This window comes from Tyto alba, unplaced genomic scaffold (genome assembly GCF_018691265.1).
Source record: "Tyto alba isolate M040663 unplaced genomic scaffold, T.alba_DEE_v4.0 Super-Scaffold_22, whole genome shotgun sequence".
Lineage (NCBI taxonomy): Eukaryota > Metazoa > Chordata > Aves > Strigiformes > Tytonidae > Tyto > Tyto alba.
The window spans coordinates 34,630,068-34,654,010 of NW_024881296.1; the positions used below are offsets into that span (position 1 = coordinate 34,630,068).

Sequence of the window (23,943 nt, forward strand, 5' to 3'; positions counted from 1 at the left end):
AACTCACCTGATTTAATTTCCACTGAAAGCAAACTTTCTATGTGACTATTTCTTAATCAACAGCCCTAATAATAAAATGAGTAAGCATTGAGGAACTATTTTGTTAAAGTTTGGCCTGACAGTTTTTGTTCTATTTAGGTATAGACAGGGCTTTCCATAATGACTACTTTGTGGGATGGTATAATGGCCTTGATCTTGTATAGTTTGTGTTTTCTGAATCTTTTCAATCTTTCTGATTGAAAATGTAATGGTAGTGTGCTTATATTACTGTGACTTGAAACTACTGGTTGAGTACCTCCACTTATACCTTTCCAAGTGTAGGAACTTCTTTATATACATGCATTTCCCCCCAAAAGTAGCTATTCTGTTCTTCCTGGTTAAGGTACACGTTCACTATATAGTATTTAATTTCTGGAATTCTACTATTTGGGGAAATTACTATTCTGTCAACATTGTCTTTTACTGCTTGTATTGAGACACCTCTATATTTTGTTCTATTTTAACTTTTTCCAGTGAGTATATATAGAATTGTATTACCTCTGACTTTTTAGCAATTACTTAAGTTTTTACTGACAGACTTTTCTATTAACATAAAAACACCACCTCTGTGGTCACACACTTCCTGGTTGTGATTTGGCCTGTAAGTACTAAAATACAAATCAACTTGCATCACAATATTTTCAACCTGTCTGAAACCAATAAATCCTGAAAATTTTACACTGAGAACAACATGGCTAATGAAAAATGTACCCTAGAAGTACTATTTCCAATTTTAAGTGGGTTTACTTCAGTATTGTTCAGCTCGCTTCTCGTTCACATTCAGCAAAGATTTTAATAAATATAGTGACAGAATATCCTAAAAAAAAATAATAATTGCTGGTATTAGTGATATGTGCAGAAGAGAAATTTTGTTTTTTTAAACACATTTGTGCCAGAAATGTGAGTTAAGGAGGCTGGTCTTCTTAGAAAGATAAGTAGATATAATATCTATTTATTTATATAGCTAACCAGTCTATTGTTTAATTTACAATTAAAATTACCACAAATCTATGCTGAGTATTTTCAATATTGTATTCAGTAATTGAATACATTGAAAGAGCATAGATACAAACTGCAGAATAAACATTTACATTCATTATTATCCATGGCAAACTACTGAATCAAGGAAGAAACCGAGGAATATCATTATGTGTAGCTGAACAACATGTTAGCAAACAAAACATCTTGCCAATGACATATTTTGAAACAGAATCAGTATCCTGATTTACCTGGAGATGTGTGTCCAGCTCTGGGGCACTCAACATAAGGACATAGACCTGCTCAAGTGGGTCCAGAGGAGGCCACAAAGATGCTCAGGGGGCTGGATCACCCCTCCTGAGAGGCCAGGCTGAGAGAGTTGGGGTTGTTCAGCCTGGAGAAGAGAAGGCTCCGGGGAGACCTTAGAGCAGCATTCCAGTACTAAAAAGGGGATACAGGAAAGGTGGGGAGGGACTCTTTTTCAGGGGATGTAGTGATAGGACAAGGGGTAATGGATTTAAACAGAAAGAGGGTAGATTTAGGCTAGATACAAGCAAGAAATTCTTTCCTGTCAGGGTGGTGAGGTGCTGGCCCAGGGTGCCCAGAGCAGCTGTGGCTGCCCCCTCCCTGGAAGGGTTCAAGTCCAGGTTGGACGGGGCTGGGAGCAACCTGGGCTGGGGGAAGGGGGCCCTGATCCTGTCAGGGGGGTTGGAACCAGATCATCTTTAAGGTCTCTTCCAACCCAAACCATTCTATCATTCTATGATTCACAGTCTCCTGTGACAGCTGACAGACAAAACTGCTACTGAAATGTTCAAGATCTTTATTTACTTAATTGTACTTAAAGTATTATTGGGCATGAACTCAAAATGATTATGCAGAAGATTATTGCTTATGTCTCTAAGTTATCATTTGCTCTGAAATGTTTTGTAGAGTATAAGTTTGTGTGACTATGTGCCTTCTATAAATAAATGTCTACATTTTAGTTTCAACATGGTGAATCATCACATAAGTACAATTGAGGTGAAGCACTGAGTGATTTGTGTCAGAAGGGAGACAAAAGTACATCCTTTAAAATCCCTGTATAGAGAGCAGTCTCAAGTAGGAGTCTGACTTCATAGACTTTAAGAACTTCGTGCCTTGCAGGTTGACCAGAATGCATAATGATCATTCTATTTCATTTCATCTTCTGCTTTTTTAAATGGGCTTATATATACTTTTTTCCCAGCAGCTATAAATAAAGCAGAAGTAAATATATTTTTTAATAATTCCTATACTGAGCTTAAATACACACAGTTTCTTATTTTAAATAAAGAAGTATCTGGAAAACAAATTGGATTAGGTCAATAAGGTAAATTAATCTCAGATGAATGGAGTTATTAAAAAATGTTAAGCATAAGAATACTTTTGTTGTTGTTGTTGTTACTATAAGTAACTCTTTAATCAGGAAAAATAACTTAAAACTGGTTCTCTTATCAGATTTAGGAAAATGGTCTCCTGAAATGTTTTCTCACCAAAAATCCTGGTCAAATCATTAACTATACAGAGCCTGTCTTTAAAATTCAAAAAAGAAGCTCAGAGAGCATGGATTTTAAACAGCAGATTCTCTACTGTTCTTGGCTTTACAGTTTTCTGTAGCACGGTTAATGTTGTTTGATAGTAACCTGGTATGTACATATGACAGATAAACTGCTGCATACATTCATGTACTACTTAAACATTTAAAAAACATGGAAGATACTAAATTTCTATATACAACTGAAATACACCAAAACATCTGGTAGACTCAGGGCTACTTGTCATATAGGGCATTAAGTAGATCCCACTAGGGGTGTTGAAGCGATTGACAATGTCTAGTCTTTAAAAAGACATAGATTAATTCAGTTATACTCTCTGGGGCCTAATGGTTTGGCAGACTGATGATGCTGCAAGAAGCTCAGACATAAGGTAATTGCCTCTTTTTCTTTTTTAGTATGTATCAGCAATTATGTGTTAAGTAATGTACCAGTAATAACCTATCCTTTTCTCCCAGACTTAATATGACCAGGTATTATCCCGTACAAGATTCTTTTTGCTCTTAAAGGTTGCAAATTTTCTTTGTGTCAAACTGAGATTCTTGTTCTCTTCTGCTAGTATATTGTGCTCTGTATGAGTCCCTATTATGTTCACTATTATTAGGGGGTGTAACTATTATATTTAAGAGGAGGAAATAGTGGCACAGAGTAAATTAATCCCTGGGAAAATGTTAGTAACATTGCTGTCCACTTCATAATTTTGCTACAAACACAACCAAAGTCCACTTGAACTGTGCAGTGAATAGGTCATTACAAGAAAACAATTTGTACAATCTCCGACTATGACCGGTTTGAAACAAGGTAATCCCTTCTGGTTTAAAACTTATCTCTTATTGGTATTGGATCTTGGCTTTATGATCAAGACAGGAATATCTATTCTTCAGTGCAAATGCTTTTTACCTTTCTTACCAGTCTATAAAACTCCTCAATCAAGCCTACGAAATGGTACAAAAATTGTCTCTTTATTGGAACTAATTCTAGAAGAAGTAAATCTAACAGGTCTAGGAGGTATAAATATGCAGTGAAAATTACAGTGGAATCTATGTCCCAGACAGAATTTTCCTCAAATTCTTGTATTTCGTAATTCACTTCAAAATTTTTTCTCTGTTTATGTCACTGTCAAGCTCCACTAGACATTCCTTTATCTTCTTCCCATGGCAGTGAAGAAGCAAAGTACTTAATTTTACAGTGCTATCTCTGTAACACTGGAGAACCATAAGGTTGGCTTCACCTGTCAGGAGGATTCCTGTGTTAAGAGAATGCCACTCAAAACAAACAGGACCTTTTGTCCTATATTCTGAGAATGCTTTCTAGAAATGTTAAGACAACAGTAGAATGACATTGTCAAGGTTTTCCATAATGTAGGAACTAGAAAACATCAATTAATTCAGTGGCATTTCCTTACTATTTTCTTTCATAGAATCAGAGAATCATAGACTGGTTTGGTTGGAAGGGACCTTTAAAGATCATCTAGTCCAACCATCCTGCCATGGGCAGGGATATCTTTCACTAGGTTAAGTTTCTCAAAGCCCTGTCCAATCTGGCCTTGAACACTTCCAAGGGTGAGCATCCATGACTTCTCTGGGAAATCTGTTCCAGTGTCTCACCATCCTCACTATAAAAATTTTTTTCCTTGTGTTCAATCTAAACCTACCCTCTTTCAGTTTAAACCTATTGCCCCTTGTCCTGCTACTACAGGCCCTGGTAGAAAGTCTTTCTCCATCTTTCTTATAAGAAAGTCCCCTTTATATGTTGAAAGGCTGATATAAGGTCTCCTCAGAGCCTTCACTTCTCCAGGCTGAACAATCACAACTCTCTCAGTCTGTCTTCATAGAAGAGGTGTTTCAACATCTCTAATTGTTTTTGTGGCCCTCCTCTGGATCTGCTCTAACAGGTCCACGTCTGTCTTGTTCTGGGGACCTCAGAGCTGAACTCAGCAATCCAGGTGGGGTCTCAGGAGTGTTAAGTATAGGGGAAGAATCCCCTCCCTTGACCTACTGGCCACACTTCTCTTGATGCAGCCCAGGATATAGTTGGTTTTCTGGGCTGCAAGCGCACACTGATGTGCGCTCATGTCCAATTTTTAGTCCACCAGTAGCACCAAGCCCTTCTCTGCAGGGCTGCTATTCATCCCTCAGTCTGTATTGATATCAGGGACTGCTCTGACCCATGTGCAGGACCTCGCACTTGACCTTGTTGAACTTCATGAGGTTCACATGGGCCCACTCCTCAAGGCTGTCAAGATCCCTCTGCATGGCATCCCTTCAGCAAATTAACTGCATGCAGCTTGCTGTCATCTGAAAACTTGCTGAGGATGCACTCAATCCCACTATCTATGCTGCTGATGAAAACACTGAATACTTGTGGTCCCAGTACAGACCCCTAAAGGACCACCACTCGTCACTGGTTTCCTCTCGGACATTGAGCCACTGAGTATAACTCTTTGGATGCAGCCACCCGGTCACTTCCTCATCCATCTAAAAGTCCAACTGTCAAACCCATACCTCTCCAATTTAGTGGCCAGAATATTGCAGAGAATCATATCAAAAGCCTTACAGAAGTCGAGATAAAGCATTGCCTCTTTCCAGAACCTGTAATAATTTGTATTGGTATTACCTCTCAGGCATTTGCATTGATGGATCCTATGATATCACTGCTAAAAAACACATTTACATCTCAGTCATTATACTGGCTAACCTTTGTTCCTACTGAAATCCTTATTCTCTGTTTCAGCACAGTGCTGTTAAGAAGTCCTTTTATCATTATTGTTTTCACAAAAACAGGCTTATTTAATTATTAACGTTTGAAAAGATATATTTGAAAAGACACTCATTCCCACACTCAAATCAGATGTTTCACTTTCTGCATCAATTGCTCACTTATTTGTTAATAGTTTAGGTTTACAAGCAAAAATGAATGTGTTTTTGCCAATACTATATTAAGATTAACCGCTCTGATAATTTTAAACTTTAATTTCCTGTCTTCTTTGTTCACCACAACTCCTACATCCTGTGTAATTTGAAGTATTTTTCAAGGCCTGAAACCAGTCACCTTTCCCCCTCACCCATTTCTAAAATTCCCTGTGACTCTTGTGAGTTCAAAGACACATTTTCACTTGTGGTGTCCCATCTGTCTAAAACTTATTTCCCCTTCTCCTTAAGCCACTGAATCATTTCTTGAAATCTCACCTTAAAATCTCCCTGCTCTCTTTAACCTATGATTCACAACCTCTGGAAAACATTTTTGTGATATCCTTTATGAAACAAGCACAGTAAAAAGGAAATTTATTGTAGTCTCGTTGAAGCAAGCTATACCTGAGTTACTAATGTGGCTGTGGATTAAGGGTCCTGTAGAGTCCACTCAAGACAGATTGACCCTTGCAGAATATATTGAAGTCTGGGTATTTACATCCACTCACCTGAAAACCTCATAGCTACACCCTTCCAGGCTTAAAGGCTGTTGTCTTTCTTCTTGCCTCTGCACTCATAACTTTATTCCTGATGTCACATGACACCACTGAATTTTGCCCAGATTCAGCAAGGTGTCTATTCTAGGCCCAGTAGAACTCCATAAAAGAATGCTGTTCCGTTATCTCTTCCTCTAGTGACCAGTACCATTTCCCTCATCCTGACTTTAGATACTCTCCAAAGAAAGCAGCAGTAGAAATGAAAAATTCACAGCACTCCTCTGTTTATCCAGTTAAATGAAGGATGAAAGTTTTGTCATTGTTTCCTTATCTAAGCAGTCTGTGATAGATGGCAGATTCAGGTGTCTATTATAAAATCTGAGCAAGACAATTTGATCTTAGATTGGTTCTATATAATTCAATAACAGGATACAAGGAGGTAAATTCACAAAGCCAGATGGGCTACACTGTGAGGGTGAGCTCTAAGAAAAGTTATGTGTGAAAATTAGTAGGATGGTGTGGCACAAATCATATCATCCAGAAACTCCTGTGAATGGTATCTATTTATAAGGCTGGTATTCATCTCCATTCACAATGCATTCATCACTGTAGCAGGTAATTTTCTGTACTCCTGTTGAAAAGGCCATTTAAATCTAGCTTTTTTGTTTATCTCAGATAAGCATTTTATGCTCATGCTCGTTTTTATGCCTTGGAATAGTCTTGGGATGGAACTTTTAACTCTTCTTATTTAACCGACACTTGCTTCAAGTTTTGTTTTGTTTTTGTTGGTTTTTTGTTTCAAGCCTTTTGTATTGGTCAAAGCACTAGAAATGGAAGAATAAAATTCCAGTTTAGATTAATGTGACTCCGAGAGTTGTGACTTGAAGGAAACCCTCTAAATATTTCAGGCTTGCAATATATTTTTCTATGTTGTTAATATGTTTTGAATATATTAAATTGCATGCATGCATAAAGACATTACACATGTATATGCACATTTTCAGCATATAGGAAATCACAGAGATAGAAACACAGACAGAAATGTTAATGTATTACTGTTAGCATCACACTTGCAGTATGGATGGTAAAACAGAGGTACAAGCAAAACCTCTCTTCCTCCTGAGTGATTACTAGTATATGAAGGAACAGTATAAGAGAAAACAAACTTTGCAGGTATGGGTACAGATCCAGTGGAGTTATTTTCACCTGACATCAAAACATGGTTGTGTATGGGCAAATCTTTTCAACTGCTGCCTGTCTCTGAAAAGTATACAAGCTTTAACTGAATTAGCAATTTTGATAGAAATATTATGAAAATCTATTTCTAACAAAAGGTGTTCTGAATGATGGTTTGCAGATTTGTTATTCCATCTTTATAGACCTACAAATGGGGAAAAGAAGAAACTATGAGTATGAAAAGTGGATTTCATTAATGTTGTAGTGTACCAGAGAGTACAGCAGTACTGAGTCTGTGTATGTGGAGTAGCTGAATAAGGAAAATAAATGGATTAAAAATACAAAGGTCCAAATCCTTACTTTTCTGTTAGAGCCCTCAGTCCATAACCATCAAACTTGCATTTCTTACCATATTCTTATACTTCATTTTCAACTTGGAGTATAATTTCTAGGAGGGATGTTCATAACAGATAGGCACTCCAGCAATGATTGTTAATAACAATAATGAGTAACTATAACGAATCATAGATCTGTTGGGGAGGTCCAGTGTATCTAAGAAAGTTATGGCTAACATTTATTCTAGCTAAATCCCCATAATTCTGAGGATGCCGTAATTCTTAAACTGATTTCACTTCTTGAAAGTTCATATTGTCATGTAGTTTCTGATCATATTAACTTTCAACTTTTGTAGGTTGTTACAACTTAATTATTGCAGGTGTCTCAAAAGCATAATATGTAAATGTAAGATATGGAAGAAAGTTAAACCAAGATAAGATTTCTATTTCATCTACAAGCAACAGAATTTGGAACACTTTTTTTTTTTTTTTTTTTTTTTTTTACATGCACATCAAAAAAAGTAAATAAAACTAAATACTCACTCCTGTTATGTAACGAGGTCTATACTGGATGGTTCCAAATAAGCCAAGTATGACTATAATAATGTGTATAAAATTTGCCAGGATGGGTGCCCACTGATAACCAAGGAAGTCAAATATCTGCCTCTCGAGCACAGAAACCTACGATTAAAAAGCAAAAGCATCAATAGATTAGAACAGACCAGAAAACATCTATTAGGGCATTTCCCCTTCCCATACCCAAGATAATTGCCCTGAGTTAAAAAAGCATACTTCAGCCAGCAGTAAAATGAAATGAGTTTGCAATGTTTCACCTCCTTGTTTTAATGAAAGCTGCATTTCTCACTGACAGTTTACTGAGTTATATTCAGTTAGTTAAAATATTCATGTAGGCAATTCTACTGAGATACTAAACTGTTCACTAGGATAGTATGTTTGCAGGAGGAGAAACACAAATCATTTTGTTTATATACACCAGCAAATGTTATAATGTTCTAGGGTATAGGTGGTGAAAATAAGTGGCAGGCTTATGATACCTCAGCTACTTTGCTTTCATTCACAAACACCATCCTTCAGTCTAGTTCTGTCTATTTACTTCAATTATTTCTCTACCTCTTGATTTTTTTCTCTTCCCTCTATTCCTAGCTAACCTGTCAGTAGGCTTTTACCTGTAACCAAATGCATACAACCTTTTAACCTGGTTTTACTGATAATGACTCCAGTTAACTCCTCCCACTGTCGTAAACATCAGCTGAAGTATAAGCTGTTAACCAGGACGCTAGATACTTAATTTTAAAAAGTGAATTAAGGGACAGTCTTGGGCTGTTGATGACAATTTTCAAGCAATGCCATTCCAAGCAGATTGGTCAGAAAGTAGAAAAACCGCCTTTCTAACAGTATCAGTAAAATAATTTCATAATTCAAATAGTAGGTGTCCCTTAACTGATCTTCAGACATTATGTCAAAATACAGCACTGCATCCCAACCCATAGGCAGAATGGCATGATTTGACAAAAATAATACTGATGTGAATATTAGAAGGCAATGTAATGGTGAAGTGTATTTATACAGAAAGGGTAAGGAGTTTCTTTGACACCATTCCAACAATTTCACTAAATGGAATGGTTGAATAGATGAGTTTCATGAAAATGTGAATAATAAAAGTAAACTTAAAAATTATAATAAAAATTAGCAATACTACTACTACTACTAATAATAATAATGACAGTACCACCACACACATGAAAGTAAGAAAGAAAAAGCATGCAGTTTCTTTATAAAGTTTAATTAAATGACAGGTGACTATGTACAGACTTTATACTACACTGTGGATTAACTGAATTAGGTGTATCTGCCACACACTGCATTCATTTAAAAAATAACACCTTTTGAGATCAAGTACTAAATGAATAATTAACTACTGCTCACCACTGTTCTTGCATGATGTAGCTATGGGAGAGTTTTTCAATTTTCATGCCATAGTCCACTGCCACACCAACACTTTCTTTTTGAAATTAAGAAAACTTGCCATTAAAAAGACAGCCTAGACTTACACCAGAATTGCAAGTATAAAGAAGGTTAATTACATAGTACTTACTAGCATAAGTTGAGTTTTAAAATAGGGATTGTCAAAATAACCCTGAGGAATTTCGTCAGCCATATCATTTTGAATTTTAAAGTTCAGTGTTTCTTGTCAACCCCTGACTTCCTCTCTACAGCAAAAATACCTTTGACACAACATATCCAACTTACAGCCAGTCTTGGTATTTTGCCTATCATTTTATTTTACAGATTTATCGACAGAACAAGATTCTGGTCTTACATCATCCAAGATCTTAATGAACTGCTTTGTGATATCCTACAACTCTGACTAACAAACTAACATCATAGAAGAGTTCCCAGAGTCCCAAGATGTAATATTCTAATGGTGACAATGTGATGAAGAAAGAAAAGAAAGGCCAAGCTGTGTTTGAAACTTCATGAAATCTCAGACTGTCTGTGCTTCTAAGGTTATCATTATTTCCTTGACTATTGTCCTTTATATAAAAAAGTAATTTATATAAAAAAGACCAACATGAGGCAGAAAGCACTGTTATATATATATGTGTGTGAAGTCTATTAGGGGTATCAGCAAAAGACCTGCTACCACCTTAAGTGCTGTTAAACAGGTAACAAATGGAAAATGCTCACTCTGAGCACAGAGCTCTTATTTTCATCAGGTGAACAAAGAGTAAATGAGAATAGCAAAGCAGCAGCAAAGAGTGTCTAGACTGTACAACCTTCTAGTATAGTAACAGTAGAGATTCATCAAGCAAAAAAATACATGGGATGATGCAAATCATTCAACCAGTAGGAAATCATACAGCTATGCATGTCAATTATAGAGGAAAAATTACAGAACAGTAATTATATAAAAAAGTAGAAAACCTAATATTCCTGCTGCAAGTTAAAGTTAAAAGGAAACTGCACTATCATGCATCAAGCGCATTTTGGTTTGGTTCATTTTTTTTTTTGGTGAAAGATGCAGTAGTTCCACCAAAACTTGTTTATGGGGCTGTGTTGGATAGATAGCTATTCTGTGAGAATATTCACTTCCCACATGCCAATGTACTACTTTTTTTTTTTTTTGATGACCAGAAATTTCTTCAGTACCAAGCAACCACTCCCTTAGATTATGTGTCCATGTCGAAACTTCCAGTGGGGGGAACCTACCGCAAAACATGGCACACAAGGCAATGGGTAAATATTGGCTGTGCAGAACCAGGAGACGAGTCTGCACCACCTCTGTCCCTTGTGTATCTATCTCACATTTGCCATAGGCAGACTTGCTATTAAACTTTCTCCTGTCACGCCAAGGAATCAGCTGTGTATGTGGACTGCTGGATATGTGAAATGGCAGCATTCTGGTAGGCTGTGCAGAGATAAAATGCTGTGGAATTGCAGCTACTGTTCTTTAGAAGATCAGACTACCGCAGCAAGCTGCATAGCAGATTTATCTAATGGAAAATACAGGACAGAACTAGATCTTTACTCCCATTTCCTGAAGAGATGAAGGTGGAGGGAAAATAAAAACAACCCACAAAGAGAAAAATAATATAGACTTTCTACATGCTGTTACTTAAAAAAAAAATCTCATTGAGTCTGTGTTACTAAAAGAGGAAAAATGAAAAGCAGGACAAAGTACTGACAAAATCTATTAAAAAACATTATTATGTATCTTCCTCCTCTTCCACAGATGCCAGAATCATAAGGAATTTCCTTACATAGCAACAGAAAATACAGACCTGATTTTGAATTTCTTTTTTTTTTTTTTTTTCATTTACCGGAAAAACTTAAAATTTTTGGTTAAACATCTCCACCTCTTTCATCAAATCATATCCACCAGCTTCAAAAGTTTAATGATGTTTCAAAGACATTACACAGGGAAAGGGAAGGACTGACAAAGAAATATTAATCTTTAAAGTCTAGGAATAGATAAAGAATTGTCCATTTTCTTTTTTCTTCTTCTGGAAACAGAATTTTAAATGAGAACAGAAAAGAGGAAAAATGTACACTTTGGATGAAAAAGTACACTATGGTAAAAACAAAAAAATATGTTTTAATTCAACTCCATTTTAATAATGCAGTGAACTCAAAATGTAGGGTTACGGACAGTCAGCTCCTAATGTTCGAAAATAAGCATCCACCACATAGTCTTTTTAGGCTTCCTAATAAATGAAGTATCATAGACAGATTATCTTAAGTAATCACTGATAAAATAGAGAGAAGATATAAGTGTAATTACAGTGAACCATTTTTACTAATGCATTATTTTTTCCAGACTTCTGCTACCTGTTTTAAAAATGAATACAAAATAAAAACAGCCTGTATATTGTCAAGTTGGAATAGCTCAAACTATTTCCAGATTCTTGTCAGGGGCTGGTTGTTAATAGGATAACAGTGTTACTGACCTTGAAGGATCTAAGAATTGAATTTCCAAAGGATAAAGAAAATCATTTTGAGATGATTCTTAAAGTATATGATTGGACTAAAATTTCAGACAAGAACCACAAAGGAGAAACCAGTCAAAAGATGATTTATAACACAAACTCCAAAATGGAAAATGACAAAGTGCCTTTCCTTGGAAAGCTCCTTGAGAAGAAACTCAACCACGACTACTTCACACTGATACAGAATCAAAACTTCGCATTGATATAAATTAAAGTGCACACAGGCACAGACACACCAGCAGGTTTGTACAAGCCCTCGCTGGCCGGGGCCCTTGGGCAGCACACGCAGCACAGAGGCACCCAGCACTCTGGGGCCTGAGGCAGGGTCACGCTCAACTGATGGACTCACCAGGTGAGACATGGTAACAGGCACCCAGTCCACTCCAGAGGAAGAAAAGAGTATTAGCTTAAATTGCAGTGAAAGAGAATTAAGCAACCGTGGTTTATATCATGACTGGTGCCAGCTAAGAATGAGCTACAGAAATTAAGCTCTAGTCAGTAACTCATTAAGTCCCCTCAACTCAATTATGTTGCATCAGATGCCCACAGCTTCTGATCATTTGCTTGTGTTTTTAAGTTAGACATACAGTTTTTTAATGACTTTCAGTTCTTGGTTTTACGGCATAGAAAGTTAAGAAGAGCCCAATAATTACAAGTATTTTGGGCCTGTGCCTTATGAAAGAACTCTAATTCTAAAGCCTACCTGCATCATATACAACCTCCCCAGCTAACCTTCCCCCAGTACTTTGATCATTTTGAGGCAGAATGCATATATTTGTGCCATTCCTTAGAGTGGCTCATTTAATTTTTCATCAAAATTTCAGATAGTATCCTCAGATAGAAGGCCCAGTTATTCAATGAATTCTCAAGTTACCCAACAGAAAAACAGAATAATATCTTCAAAGTCAAATCTGTACAAAATACACCTACACGTCTGCAAGAGTGCATGTGCATTACAGTCAAGACCTTTGCTGCAAGATATCAGGGAAAGAAAAAAAAAATAGAATTTTTTTTTGCAAGAAAGGCAAAACTAAAATGAAATTCCATGAAGAGCCGTGGACACAATGGTGGCCTCAGCACATCTAATAAAAACCATCAGAAGCACAGGTAATTAAAGTTAAAATCAAACTTTCCACTTATCCATCAGTTCTTTAAAGGAACCACATATATAATACTAAGTCCCTGTCCTTAATCCATTTGATGCTGCTGAGAGAAGGAATAGGCCTTCACCGCACTTGATAAGAAGGTAATCATATTTTTTAAAAATCCTGTGTAGGACCACATCCCTGTATTGTATTGCACACAAGTGGATTTCTGCTGTGGCCCGCTGAGGACAACAGAGCTCTCCACGGGTAGAGTGTATGCTAAGTCTCGGCTGCTTCCTTCTCCAAATGAACATAGTAATAATAAAAAAATGGTAAATACAAGCTTCCTACAGTAAGTTTTCTGTTATGTAGTAATGAGAAGCAGAACTGTTATCTAAATAGCACTTCAGTTATTATTACTCATGACATGAAAATAAGAAAGATTCTAGCCAAAGCTGAGCTGGTGAAGCTGACGGTATAAATAAAAATGATTTACTGTGCACTGAACATATCTTCAAGGTATTGTATTCATAATTTATAAACATTTAGACTCCACCACACATATATGGAGACCCAGTGACTCAAACAATAACAAAATCAAAATGCTGTCTTCCAAGTACTTCCCTGAAAGAATCGCCTCCTCTGTGAGTAGGCAGAAAAAAAGAGGAAATTACTGGCAAAATGCTTGATCAAGAAGTTCTATTCCTGCAAAATACTTTCTCCACACATGTTATGAAATACCTACATTCATGAAAGAGATAAATGATGGAAAGAAAATGGGGTAAGTCCCTAGTTTTACACTAAATGAGTTGGTATTTTTAATAGTGTTTCCTCAAATTATTTTTAGAATAACGTTATAGGAACCATATTGTGAGAATTATGATAAAAAATGAATTAAACAAGTATTGCACTTAAGACATAAAATTCTGAAACCTGGAGTAAATACTTGAATTCATGGCAATATTTTACATAGCTACGCAGAGTTGTACAGTTAATTGTGTCTCATATGTTTATACTTCTTTTTACTGTACAAAACCAAATTCACTTTTGCTAATAACTTAAAAGAACAATCAAATGTCAGAATTTGTGAGGTATAGTAGATTTCAATACTCTTAAAACTCGAACAGTATTTCAGTTCATTCATTTGTCTTCAGAGTAAATTTTTACATACAACTGCACACTTGACCTCAATGACTAGCTTAAATGGGTTGGGGTCTTAAGTTCATGCTACAATTTAGGTCACAAACCTTAACATCATGTTATAGAAAATTTTGAATGTGTGTGTGTACGTGTGTATGCTTTCAGACTACAGAGTTTCATGTTTCAGGCTGGCCAACAGTAACAAGAGTTAGATATGTATCACAGCCACATTCTTTTGCGTGCCTGAAAGAAAATTTGAAAAGTCAACCTCGTGTAAACTGTTCTACTCGTGAGGCTAAATATCATGAAGTTAGTATTTCAGCTGCAGGATGAACTTAAGTAATAACTTAGAGGTGCTGAGTGCTTTAATCCCTGTAAAGTATTTTACTTCCTGTTCATGAACACTTGTAATAACAATTTGTGCATTATTTTAATAAGACATATTTGCACTCCACCAAAATCAGGAAGATAAGGATTGTATGTGCACAAAAGTGGTTCAGACTCAAACTGATAAATTGGGACCATTTATGAGGTTAATTTTTACCTTAAAACCAACATATTGTAACTCAAAATACGCAGCTGTCAGGTACCAGCTAGAAGGGTACCAAACATTTAGTTAAACCTGCCCATGTGTTTTTTTAGGAACATTCAAAGTCAGATGAGCTGCATGCACCAAATAAATAAATAAATAAATAAAATCTTCATTAACAAAGCATTAGTCACAGAAGATAAAATATATAAGAGTTTAATATACATGCTTAGATGTGATTTTTACTTTCAGAAGACCAGATTTACAGAGTGCAGGTCCATATAACAGGGGCAGAGATGCAAGGGCTGCCTCTTCCCATAGTGATTCTGAAATTAGAGAGTGGAGGGCACCACGGCTGACATCTCTGTGTGCCAGCTCAGGCCTGGAAGCAGTATAGCAACATAGTGCTTGTGCCAGCTACAGGACCCTGATACAAAAGCTATGATGATTTACTGGTGCAAGCTTAAGATAGGATCAAGGATTAACAAAACCACTTAAACATACTGGGAACCTAGTATCTACTGGAGGCAGTGCTATGACTGTGACCAAAGGAGGGATCATGATAGATGCGTTAGTGACCACTGGCGGGAATCAGTTTAAACACTGCCAACATGTTCAACCCCATCTTCTCCCATTCTGCCACTGGCCACAGGAAGACCAAGACTGATCTCTCAGAAGTTTCCTTCCACCTCTCTCCCCTACCTCTATTCCTCTCTCTCTCCTTCGCATCCTTCTTCTAGCAACAGCATCGAAGCCCTGGCTTCCACACCTCATCTTTAAGGTGACAAAATTCTATTTTACTGACACTATGAGAAGCCTAGAGCCAGCTCTGAAGACAGAAATACTTTTGAATTATGCTTTAATAATATTTTATAATTGTGCAATCTGAATTTGCCTGCAGTAAAGCCGGAAGGCAAAATCAAGCATTCAAAGCATTCAGAAAGATTAACCTTATCTAATACTTTCAAATTGTTTCTGTCTTTATGGAAGTATTTGACAATAAATCAGATCTTTCTTTCATTCACAAAGATACAACTAGTTTTTACAAAGCGATTCAAATTACAGTACATTACATTTGTAAACTCAACACAGATGTGATAATGCTGTTGTGGAGTTGATGACAGGATGCATCTAGGGTATCTTAACTAGAGGTAGTGAAACTATCTTCTGTGTATGTTTCTTCAGCCAAAACCAGAATGTGGCCTAATACTTGAAGAAGAATTACATTCTAACAACAAAAATTTTGTCTCTACTCAGCAGGAAAGGTACACCTGTGAGAAAACTCATTAGACAAATAATTTCGAGTGGCATTGCCAGGGATCACTCACTGTCTCATCAGGACTGAGTCTTGTGATAAAAAGAGCCAGGCACTCGGTATCAGAGGACTATATCAAGTGAAAATAGTCAATCTAGAGTCACTATGGTGTTTTTACTTGTATTCAGACACATAAGAGTGTCCACAAAGCAAGAGAGAGAGAATGACAACTAATTGTTGTCAGAATTGTAAGTCACAGAGGGTTCCTTGATTTGTATTCACTCATTCCACAGCCAAACCTGCATAAGCAGGATACTCACTTTGACCTCCCATAAATCTATCTCTGAAGATTCTCCTGCTGGAATAGTCATTATTCTTATATAGAATATGGGAAGCACCTACTACATTCTCATGCGTTAGCATAACCTGAAAACTGACATTTAAATTATGCAGACCACCTTACGGAAGAGAGACAGTTGACATCAGTTATAGTCAGAAAAGTTTCTAGCACCTAAACTTTACTTATTACCGGTGTATAAATACATTAGTTCTTAGAGAACTCCAAATAGTGCTGAAGGCTGCAACGCATCTTCTCTGCAACATGGCTACCTTAAGTCAGACTCAGTATCTGCTCTCTGCATCAGAGTCCCAGGGACAAGCACAAGGACTCATCCTCTAGATGCCCAGTGACCCAGGTCCAGCACCTTTAAATGCAGCCACATCTGGGGACCATCAACTGTTGTCTACAACCCAGTTCCACAAAGAGAAATTTCTATTCTAAGGGTGAAGGTATATATCTTATGGAGTATTCTCATAGGGTAGTTCAAGACTGTTGATTCAACTCAAGAATTGTTGATTAGAACCAGCCAATTTGCAGCAATTTTCAATATGTCACCATTGGTATTCAGTCTGCTTTGGAACATGATTATAAGAAAAAAAGGCAGCATATGAAACACTCTATGCTGTTACAGTCATTACAGGAAAACCCCAGGTCATTAGACAACTGGGGTAAGGATGCCCACTGAAGTCTTGTGGACATCTGAGTCAGTCAGATATTGCCTTCAAAAAGATCCCATTAAACATTTCAAGGAAAACAGGAGGTTTTTTTCTCTTTTTATAAAGTATGTTTAAATGAATGGGACTCAAAGCTTCCTGTTTTAAAGAAATAGAAAACCCATCAGCTGCCTCTGGAAAGCACAGCCTATGTAATATAAGTAAGCAGTACAGATCACTGTCTCATTCTCTTCCTTCTTCCAACATTAAAGGTATAATAAAATTAAAAGGCAGACTGGCCATTCCTTTTCCCTACTCTGATGACCAATGTAATGAATAAAAAGCCAGTCTTTAATGACTAATGTACTAATATTGTATGTTGACCTCTTTTTAGTATGTCAATTCATGTATACATACAAATCTCTCCTTAAGTACATTGTTTCTGAAATATTATCTGTTTGCAGTGAAGCCTTATCAACCCACAAGGTAACAAATAGTAAAAAATTAAGTACTATAATAAAATTATAGTTTAAGAGATATTGAATCACAAAGCTCTACTCCCAGTCTGTTAAGACTGAAAAGTTAGAAATATGATAGACAAGGAAAGGGATAGGTGCAAAGCTCTGACAAAAAACTAAACACACATGATGAATGCTTGCTATATTCCATAGTTAATATATGCCATTGTATCTCAGTGATAAGAATGGTGTCAAAACATTCCACTTCTGTGTGAGTAGATTGTCCAGTTTGATCAAAATTTAGATGTTCAAACAAAATGCAGAAACAGGAAAGGAAAAAGAGATACTAAATATAGATATAATGGGCTTTCTTATTTGCATAAATGTTTACTGCAGTCAGTAATATTTCTCTGATTGACATGGAGATAATTTACATCAACTAATTTGAGTCTAAAGTCTTATTTTCACTGGGTGTTTATTTTGTGTAAAGGTTAGTGTTGAGTGTCCCGAATTAAACCCAATTGTTTATCCAAAATATGCACTTAAGCACAGTAGCAGTCTCTCAGCAGGTATTTTGATGATGACAATATTGTTAAATATCTAAAATAATATTATTTATTTATTTTTCTTCTGTACTTCATATGTTAAAATACTGATAAATAATAGTATACTTCTCTGTATTGGTTCAAGAATGACATCAGTTTGCTGATACCAGTTGGTACCTTAATTATGTGATGAAGGCTAGAGAGGGCTGCTTAACAAACCTGCATAGTTGACATTATGTTGTTTGTGGAAGTTTTTTGCTTCGTAAAAAAGCCAATCACATAGTAAACCAAAAACTGCTTCATTGGTACAAATCATCACTTCCCTTCCTACATTTGCCTTCAAATCTTCGTTTTCCCCACCTTCCAATTTGCTTTCTTTAATTCAGTGCCCACAGCAATTCTCCTTGGAAGCAGCAAAAGCTATAATCTAGAACTGCTGCAAGCTCTCCCCCAGCAGAGACCTACCCCTGCCAATAGCTGTCATCATTCAAGTGGCACTCGCTGGCATGATAGCACAGAGTTGCAGCAATTCCTTTCCACTTCTACATACCTCATACCCCCAGCTGTTCCAAGGGGGTGATCACCTTGCTGGTTTGATGAGGTCTAGAAAACTCAGCAATAATTATTGTGCTGGCAGTGCTGAAGGCAGCCAGCATCACTAAGGCAGGAATTGGAATGCAGCCCAACCAACATAGCAGAATCTAGTAATTTGTTCCACTGAATATTTTGTTGTAAGAAATAATCATGAGCCTTGTGATAGACTATGAAAGGCAAATTAAATTGCCTAAGCCAGACTCTTCCACAGTGCCTAGCAAAAAAAAAAAAAAAAAAAAAAAAAAGAAAGGAAAAAAAGCTGACAATTTTAGGTTAGCTCTTTAAATCTAGGCATTTTAAATACTCTGTCTTGTTAGTAAATGACCTCCTCAAATTATAGAAAAAAAAATCATCTATCCAATCATGACCTGTCAAAGAAGAGGTATTTATAATTGTTTGCAACCAATTTAGTGTGGATTAGACTAGAAGAGGAAGGCTAACTGTTCAATTGAATTTCATACTGTACTCTATCTTACACACGATTGTGAAAAATCAAACAGTGGAGCTTTTTTCCTATAATCATATTAGTCAGAGTTTAAATGATGTATGTCTACTGACTTTCTAACCCTTTCTAGACAGCAGCTTTCAATACAATTATCTGAGGGTAACTGCAATGTCTTTTTCAAAGCAGACTCCTATTATTAATGAAACAATGGGAAAAAATAACATTTACATAACACCAAATGCCTGTGTGTTTCTTAGTGGTATAGGTGACCTCTCTAGAGACAGTATTTTTAACTCAAGAAAAGATAACCTGATAATATTCTGTGTGCTGCTTCTCTGCTAAAGCAAGAGCATACCTTTATGCAATGAATGCTGCACCTGCTGGTTCCTGCTTTGTGTTTCATGGCACTGTTTTGACTGGGTAATGGTTTACCCTGTGGTTTATCTCTAGCCTGATGACGTACTGATTAGAACTCCATTTACAATGAAGATGCAGGCAACTGACCTCCCTGGCAAATACTATCATTAGGTGGATAAGGAACTTACGTTAATGAGAACTGGCTTCTTTCTGAGCAGTAAAAAATAACCGAAGCAGAGTCAACTTCTATCACCCCTGCTGCTCTGTTACTGCAGCCAAAAAAAGACAGGATCAATGCCTATTCAAAATGCCCTGCTATTGACAGGTAGTTCTACACTGGAGAGAAGGAGAAATAGATAAATCTTGTGCACATCTGATAAAATATGAAGAAAAATCAGGAGTCATCAAATTTGCCCTTCAATTACCTCACTATGAAAGGAAAATCATGCCAAGAAGTAAAACTCCAGGGTATAGACAGCTTTGCATTGTGGGCAACTAACCAAAGTGCCAGCAGATTTCTGCCAAGAGCTGCCAATGGTTGTCAGCGTCTATGATATTTTTGAAGTGATGTTCACATTCTCACTTTGAGAAGCTCAGGTAGGAACAACTGGTTCCTGCATAGCTGCCCTCCCCTAGATGAAACTGCCTTCCCTACTGTGGTGAATGTCGCTAAACTGTGATCAAGTCTCTTCCTTCATCCCCTGGATGTAAAACCCTTACAGCTGAGCAAATAAACATTCCCCATGTAATGACACTACTTTCCTAGGAAAGAAGACATTGGTCCATCCTCATCATAGCTTCCATTTAGAAAGCAGAGGCAAGGTCCAATATACCTAATTTAGGACCCTAACTTATATCTACGTTTTAGATATTGAACGTCCTGCAAATTTATGGTATATTCAGTGAAAGAATGTGTCTCTGAAGGCCTCCAGAAGGAGATCTGCTCTGTCTAAATGCAGGTACCCAAGTGATACAAACTGAAATTGATCCATCCATTTCAACTAGGAGAGTTTTAATTATTACTAAATTAATTGATACAGCTGATAGTCCATGAATAAACTGTCAGGCTGAATGCTGTTCCAGGGACTGCCACAGATTTCCCATGGGATTGAGACAAATATCTTTTAATCTTAGGGTAACACACCTAGGCAGTATTTAAATCTTGATTTCAAGACAACATCACTTGGAACTTTTCATTTACTTTCTCTAATTATTAAGCTCTTATCTTATTTAAATGTTTCCCAATAGTTTGTGTATCAGTTTAATGTGTGAGGTGAAAAGTCTTTAAAGGTAAATAGTAGTTTTAAGCATTATTATACACTGGACATTCTCTTCCACCTTTATAAAAGCAGATCAGGAACCAGAGGTGACACCAGCTAATATCCTATCAACAGTCAGTGTGATGGAGTATAAATTTGGTCAAATGCTACTGAAACAGTTTCTCCTCTTCCAATATTGTAGACTACAATTAGATAAGATTGGGAAAACATTTTGCTATAATATAATTTGTTGTGGGAGAATCAACACTAATTTTGCTAAAGGATGTTAAGAATCGGTGATTGAATCTTCCCACTATACTTGTTCTTTCATAAAGCTTCAACAGTACTAACCACTTGAAGAAAGCTTGCTGTAAGAAGAGGTCATGTGTGGAAGTGCTGAAGTTTTCTGACTATCCAAATTTGCAAGGTAGACAATATTAAAACTGAGAGCAAATTTTTGCAAAGGAAATCACAACACTGAATGATTAGGTATCAAAATGGAAGACTAGACAAATTCCTGATACATTAAAAATTATGTACCTCCCTGGAAAAGAATATTTAACATACACAGTGAATGGTTCTAAATTAACTATTGCTACTCAGGAAATTATAAAATTATTCCAGATAGTTAGCATAAAATGTCAGCTTGATGATAAACAAAATCCAAATTTTAGAAATCATTAGGAAAGTGTGGGCAATGAAACAGAGAACTGCACCAGTGGAGAGAGCACCACACCTGCAGTAGTAGACACAGTAAAACTGTAAAAGTACGAAGAAATATAACGGGGATGGATCAGAATGGTGGAGGATTTCTACTGAGAACAGATTAAACCAGTTAGGACTCTTGAAGTCAGTAAAGAAAGAGCTGTAGGAGGATATGAAAAAGTCTAAAATCAAGAATGTTATGAAGTAAATAAGTAGGGAATACGTTTTATTATTTCTCCTAGTACTAGCCATAGAGGCAGCCAACTGCAATGATGTGAGAAAAACTGAAAACAAGAAAAAGGAAGTATTTTTTCACAGGGTGAATAATGAAACTGTGAAAAATATTGCCACAGGCTTTTGTGTTTCAGACAGAAAAAAAAATTAGAGAATTTTATGGAAAATTAGTCCACTGAGAGCAGTTAAAAACAATGGTCTGGCCACAGCCTTTGGTTTCAGAAGTCTCATAATTACCAATTGCTGAAACCTGAGAGGGTAAATTGAAGGAATGGCCATGCTCTACAGGGTCCTGCACTGTTCACTAGGCAACTGCTACTGGTTTCTGCTCGAGGCAAGTTTCTGTGCTTAGGTGATCTTTTGTTCTCATCTAATATAGCTTTCTTTATCTTCCATTTGAAGCAGCTTATAGGTTTATTTTAAATTTAAATAGAAATGAAATTGCTGCAAAATCACAAATCATATTAAAATTATGCCCACTGACAGCATACAAGAATATGTATACTTATGCTTGAGTCACAGAATATTATGCCTTCAGACTTTTGAAAATGTTAAGATTTAAATTGGGTCAGGAACAAAACCACTATGATCTAAAATCATATTGCCTGAACTTATTTATAAAATGACTTGTAAACACAATCATTTCAGAGTCATTCCCCCCTTTAAGTTTCAGTAACACTGCAGAACAGTAATCCCGTCTCAGGTCCTGTAAAAAGCTGCTCTCTAGTGGCTAATGGGAAAGACCAAAAATTAGGAGAGTATAAAATGAAATAAATTCCTTTATTTACAACTCCTTATCCATTTGTTTCCATTTTAATCTCATTGCACATGTTACATAACCTTAATATTGAACAATACTAGTTCAAAAATTTTGAAAAGTACTGTAAAAGAATCCACTCACATGTCAAGATACAAGGGGGCAAAAGGGGTGGGCAAAACTGAGGCACAAGTCAAGTATTTGTGGATAAAATGAGACTACAAAGAAACTTGGGCCTAGTTTGGATTTATCCATCCTTTGGGACTGGTAATTTTTGCCTCTTCTGGGGTAGGTATTGATATGCTGATACTACTCAGCTCTTCCTCTGTGGTGATTCGCAAGCCTAAATAAATTATAAATCAATTTGTGAATCTGTTACTGTGCCTTTTATCCAAAGATAGGATAGCAAAGATAGCAAAAGGACATGAAACACTACAATCTTAATTTTAAATTTAAAGACCTGAAGAACAAGAATAATGGAGAACTAGAAAAATTCACCCAAACAACAGCTGAATACTCCAGCATGGAAAACAGCTGATGTGTCCTCAGTCCTGCTGAGAGTCCCAGTGAGTGAAGTATACAGCCTTTGCTTGCACTGAAGACAACTGTTAGGTGGCACTTTCCTATCATGATCAAGAATCAGAAGAAGAGAGACATCTATCTGTTTCTAATAAACATTTGTTACCTATATTATTACCTGACTCTAATAATGTATGCCATGAAAAAATGTAAGGCTGGCGGGTATATTAATAATAAGGTGATGATGTTTCTGATGCTTTAAAGGTATCAAAAATATGAACACTTCTTTATTTTAATTAGCCCTTTAATGGGATGAACACGAGCTGGGATGGCACCAAGAGGTGACACATCTGGTAACTGCTACAGGATACACCCTCATGCAAAACCGTGACTGCAATAAAAACAAATCACTAATAGTATTTTCAAATGAGAAAATATCACTCAGATAAGGCAGATTAATGCAACATCATGTAAGCTGGAGCACAAGACAGAAAAAGTCTTTTGCAAGCTTAAAGTGTAATGTTTGAGGCAAAAATACATGCCCTACAAAGCCTGGATAGGAAGAACGGAACAGCAGATGGAAAACTCCACTGAGTGCTTCATCAGCCACCTGCCAGCTACTGAATGGTGGCCAGTAAAAAAGCTACACCTTATTAAGTTCTAAAATGGAAGGTGAAGCTGGCACTGATGGTAAAGTGTAGCAATTTTGGGTAATGATGTATAGCTTGTGCTAAGCTTAAGAAATTTAGAGTTCTGCTTTGAAAATAGCAGAGGTAACAAATAATGAGTGGCGGGTATGGCACACAACTGTTGCTAGCTGGCCTTGTAAGTCTTTCTATAGACCTATTCTCCATCTTGAAGCTTTCCGTACCTAAACCAGCAATCTATTTGCTGTGGGCCACAGAACACAAGAGAGTCATTTATTTTTATGCCAATGATGGTGGCAAACAAGTTGGATAATGGAGCTTCCTTCCTAGGACTTTGCACAGTTTTCTTGAGATGCAGGTAGCCGAGTTCTAGGCACCTTGACTTTCTACAATTACATTTTGCTA

The 23,943-nt window shown here is 36.6% G+C and overlaps 1 protein-coding gene across 3 annotated transcripts in view; it reads right to left on the reverse strand.

Moving 5' to 3' along the window:
• NKAIN2 (sodium/potassium transporting ATPase interacting 2) overlaps positions 1 to 23,943 on the reverse strand; it is a 554,761-nt gene that overhangs the window by 298,210 nt on the left and 232,608 nt on the right. Inside the window, exon 2 of one of the 3 annotated variants that reach the window (XM_032998052.2) lies at positions 8,052 to 8,189. The exons of 1 other annotated variant lie outside the window; for it this stretch is intronic. In XM_032998052.2, the coding sequence (XP_032853943.2) occupies positions 8,052 to 8,189 (138 nt within the window). Of the gene's footprint in view, positions 1 to 8,051; positions 8,190 to 23,943 lie in introns of those variants that run through there. One more of the 3 variants, XM_032998053.2, reaches the window with a different exon arrangement.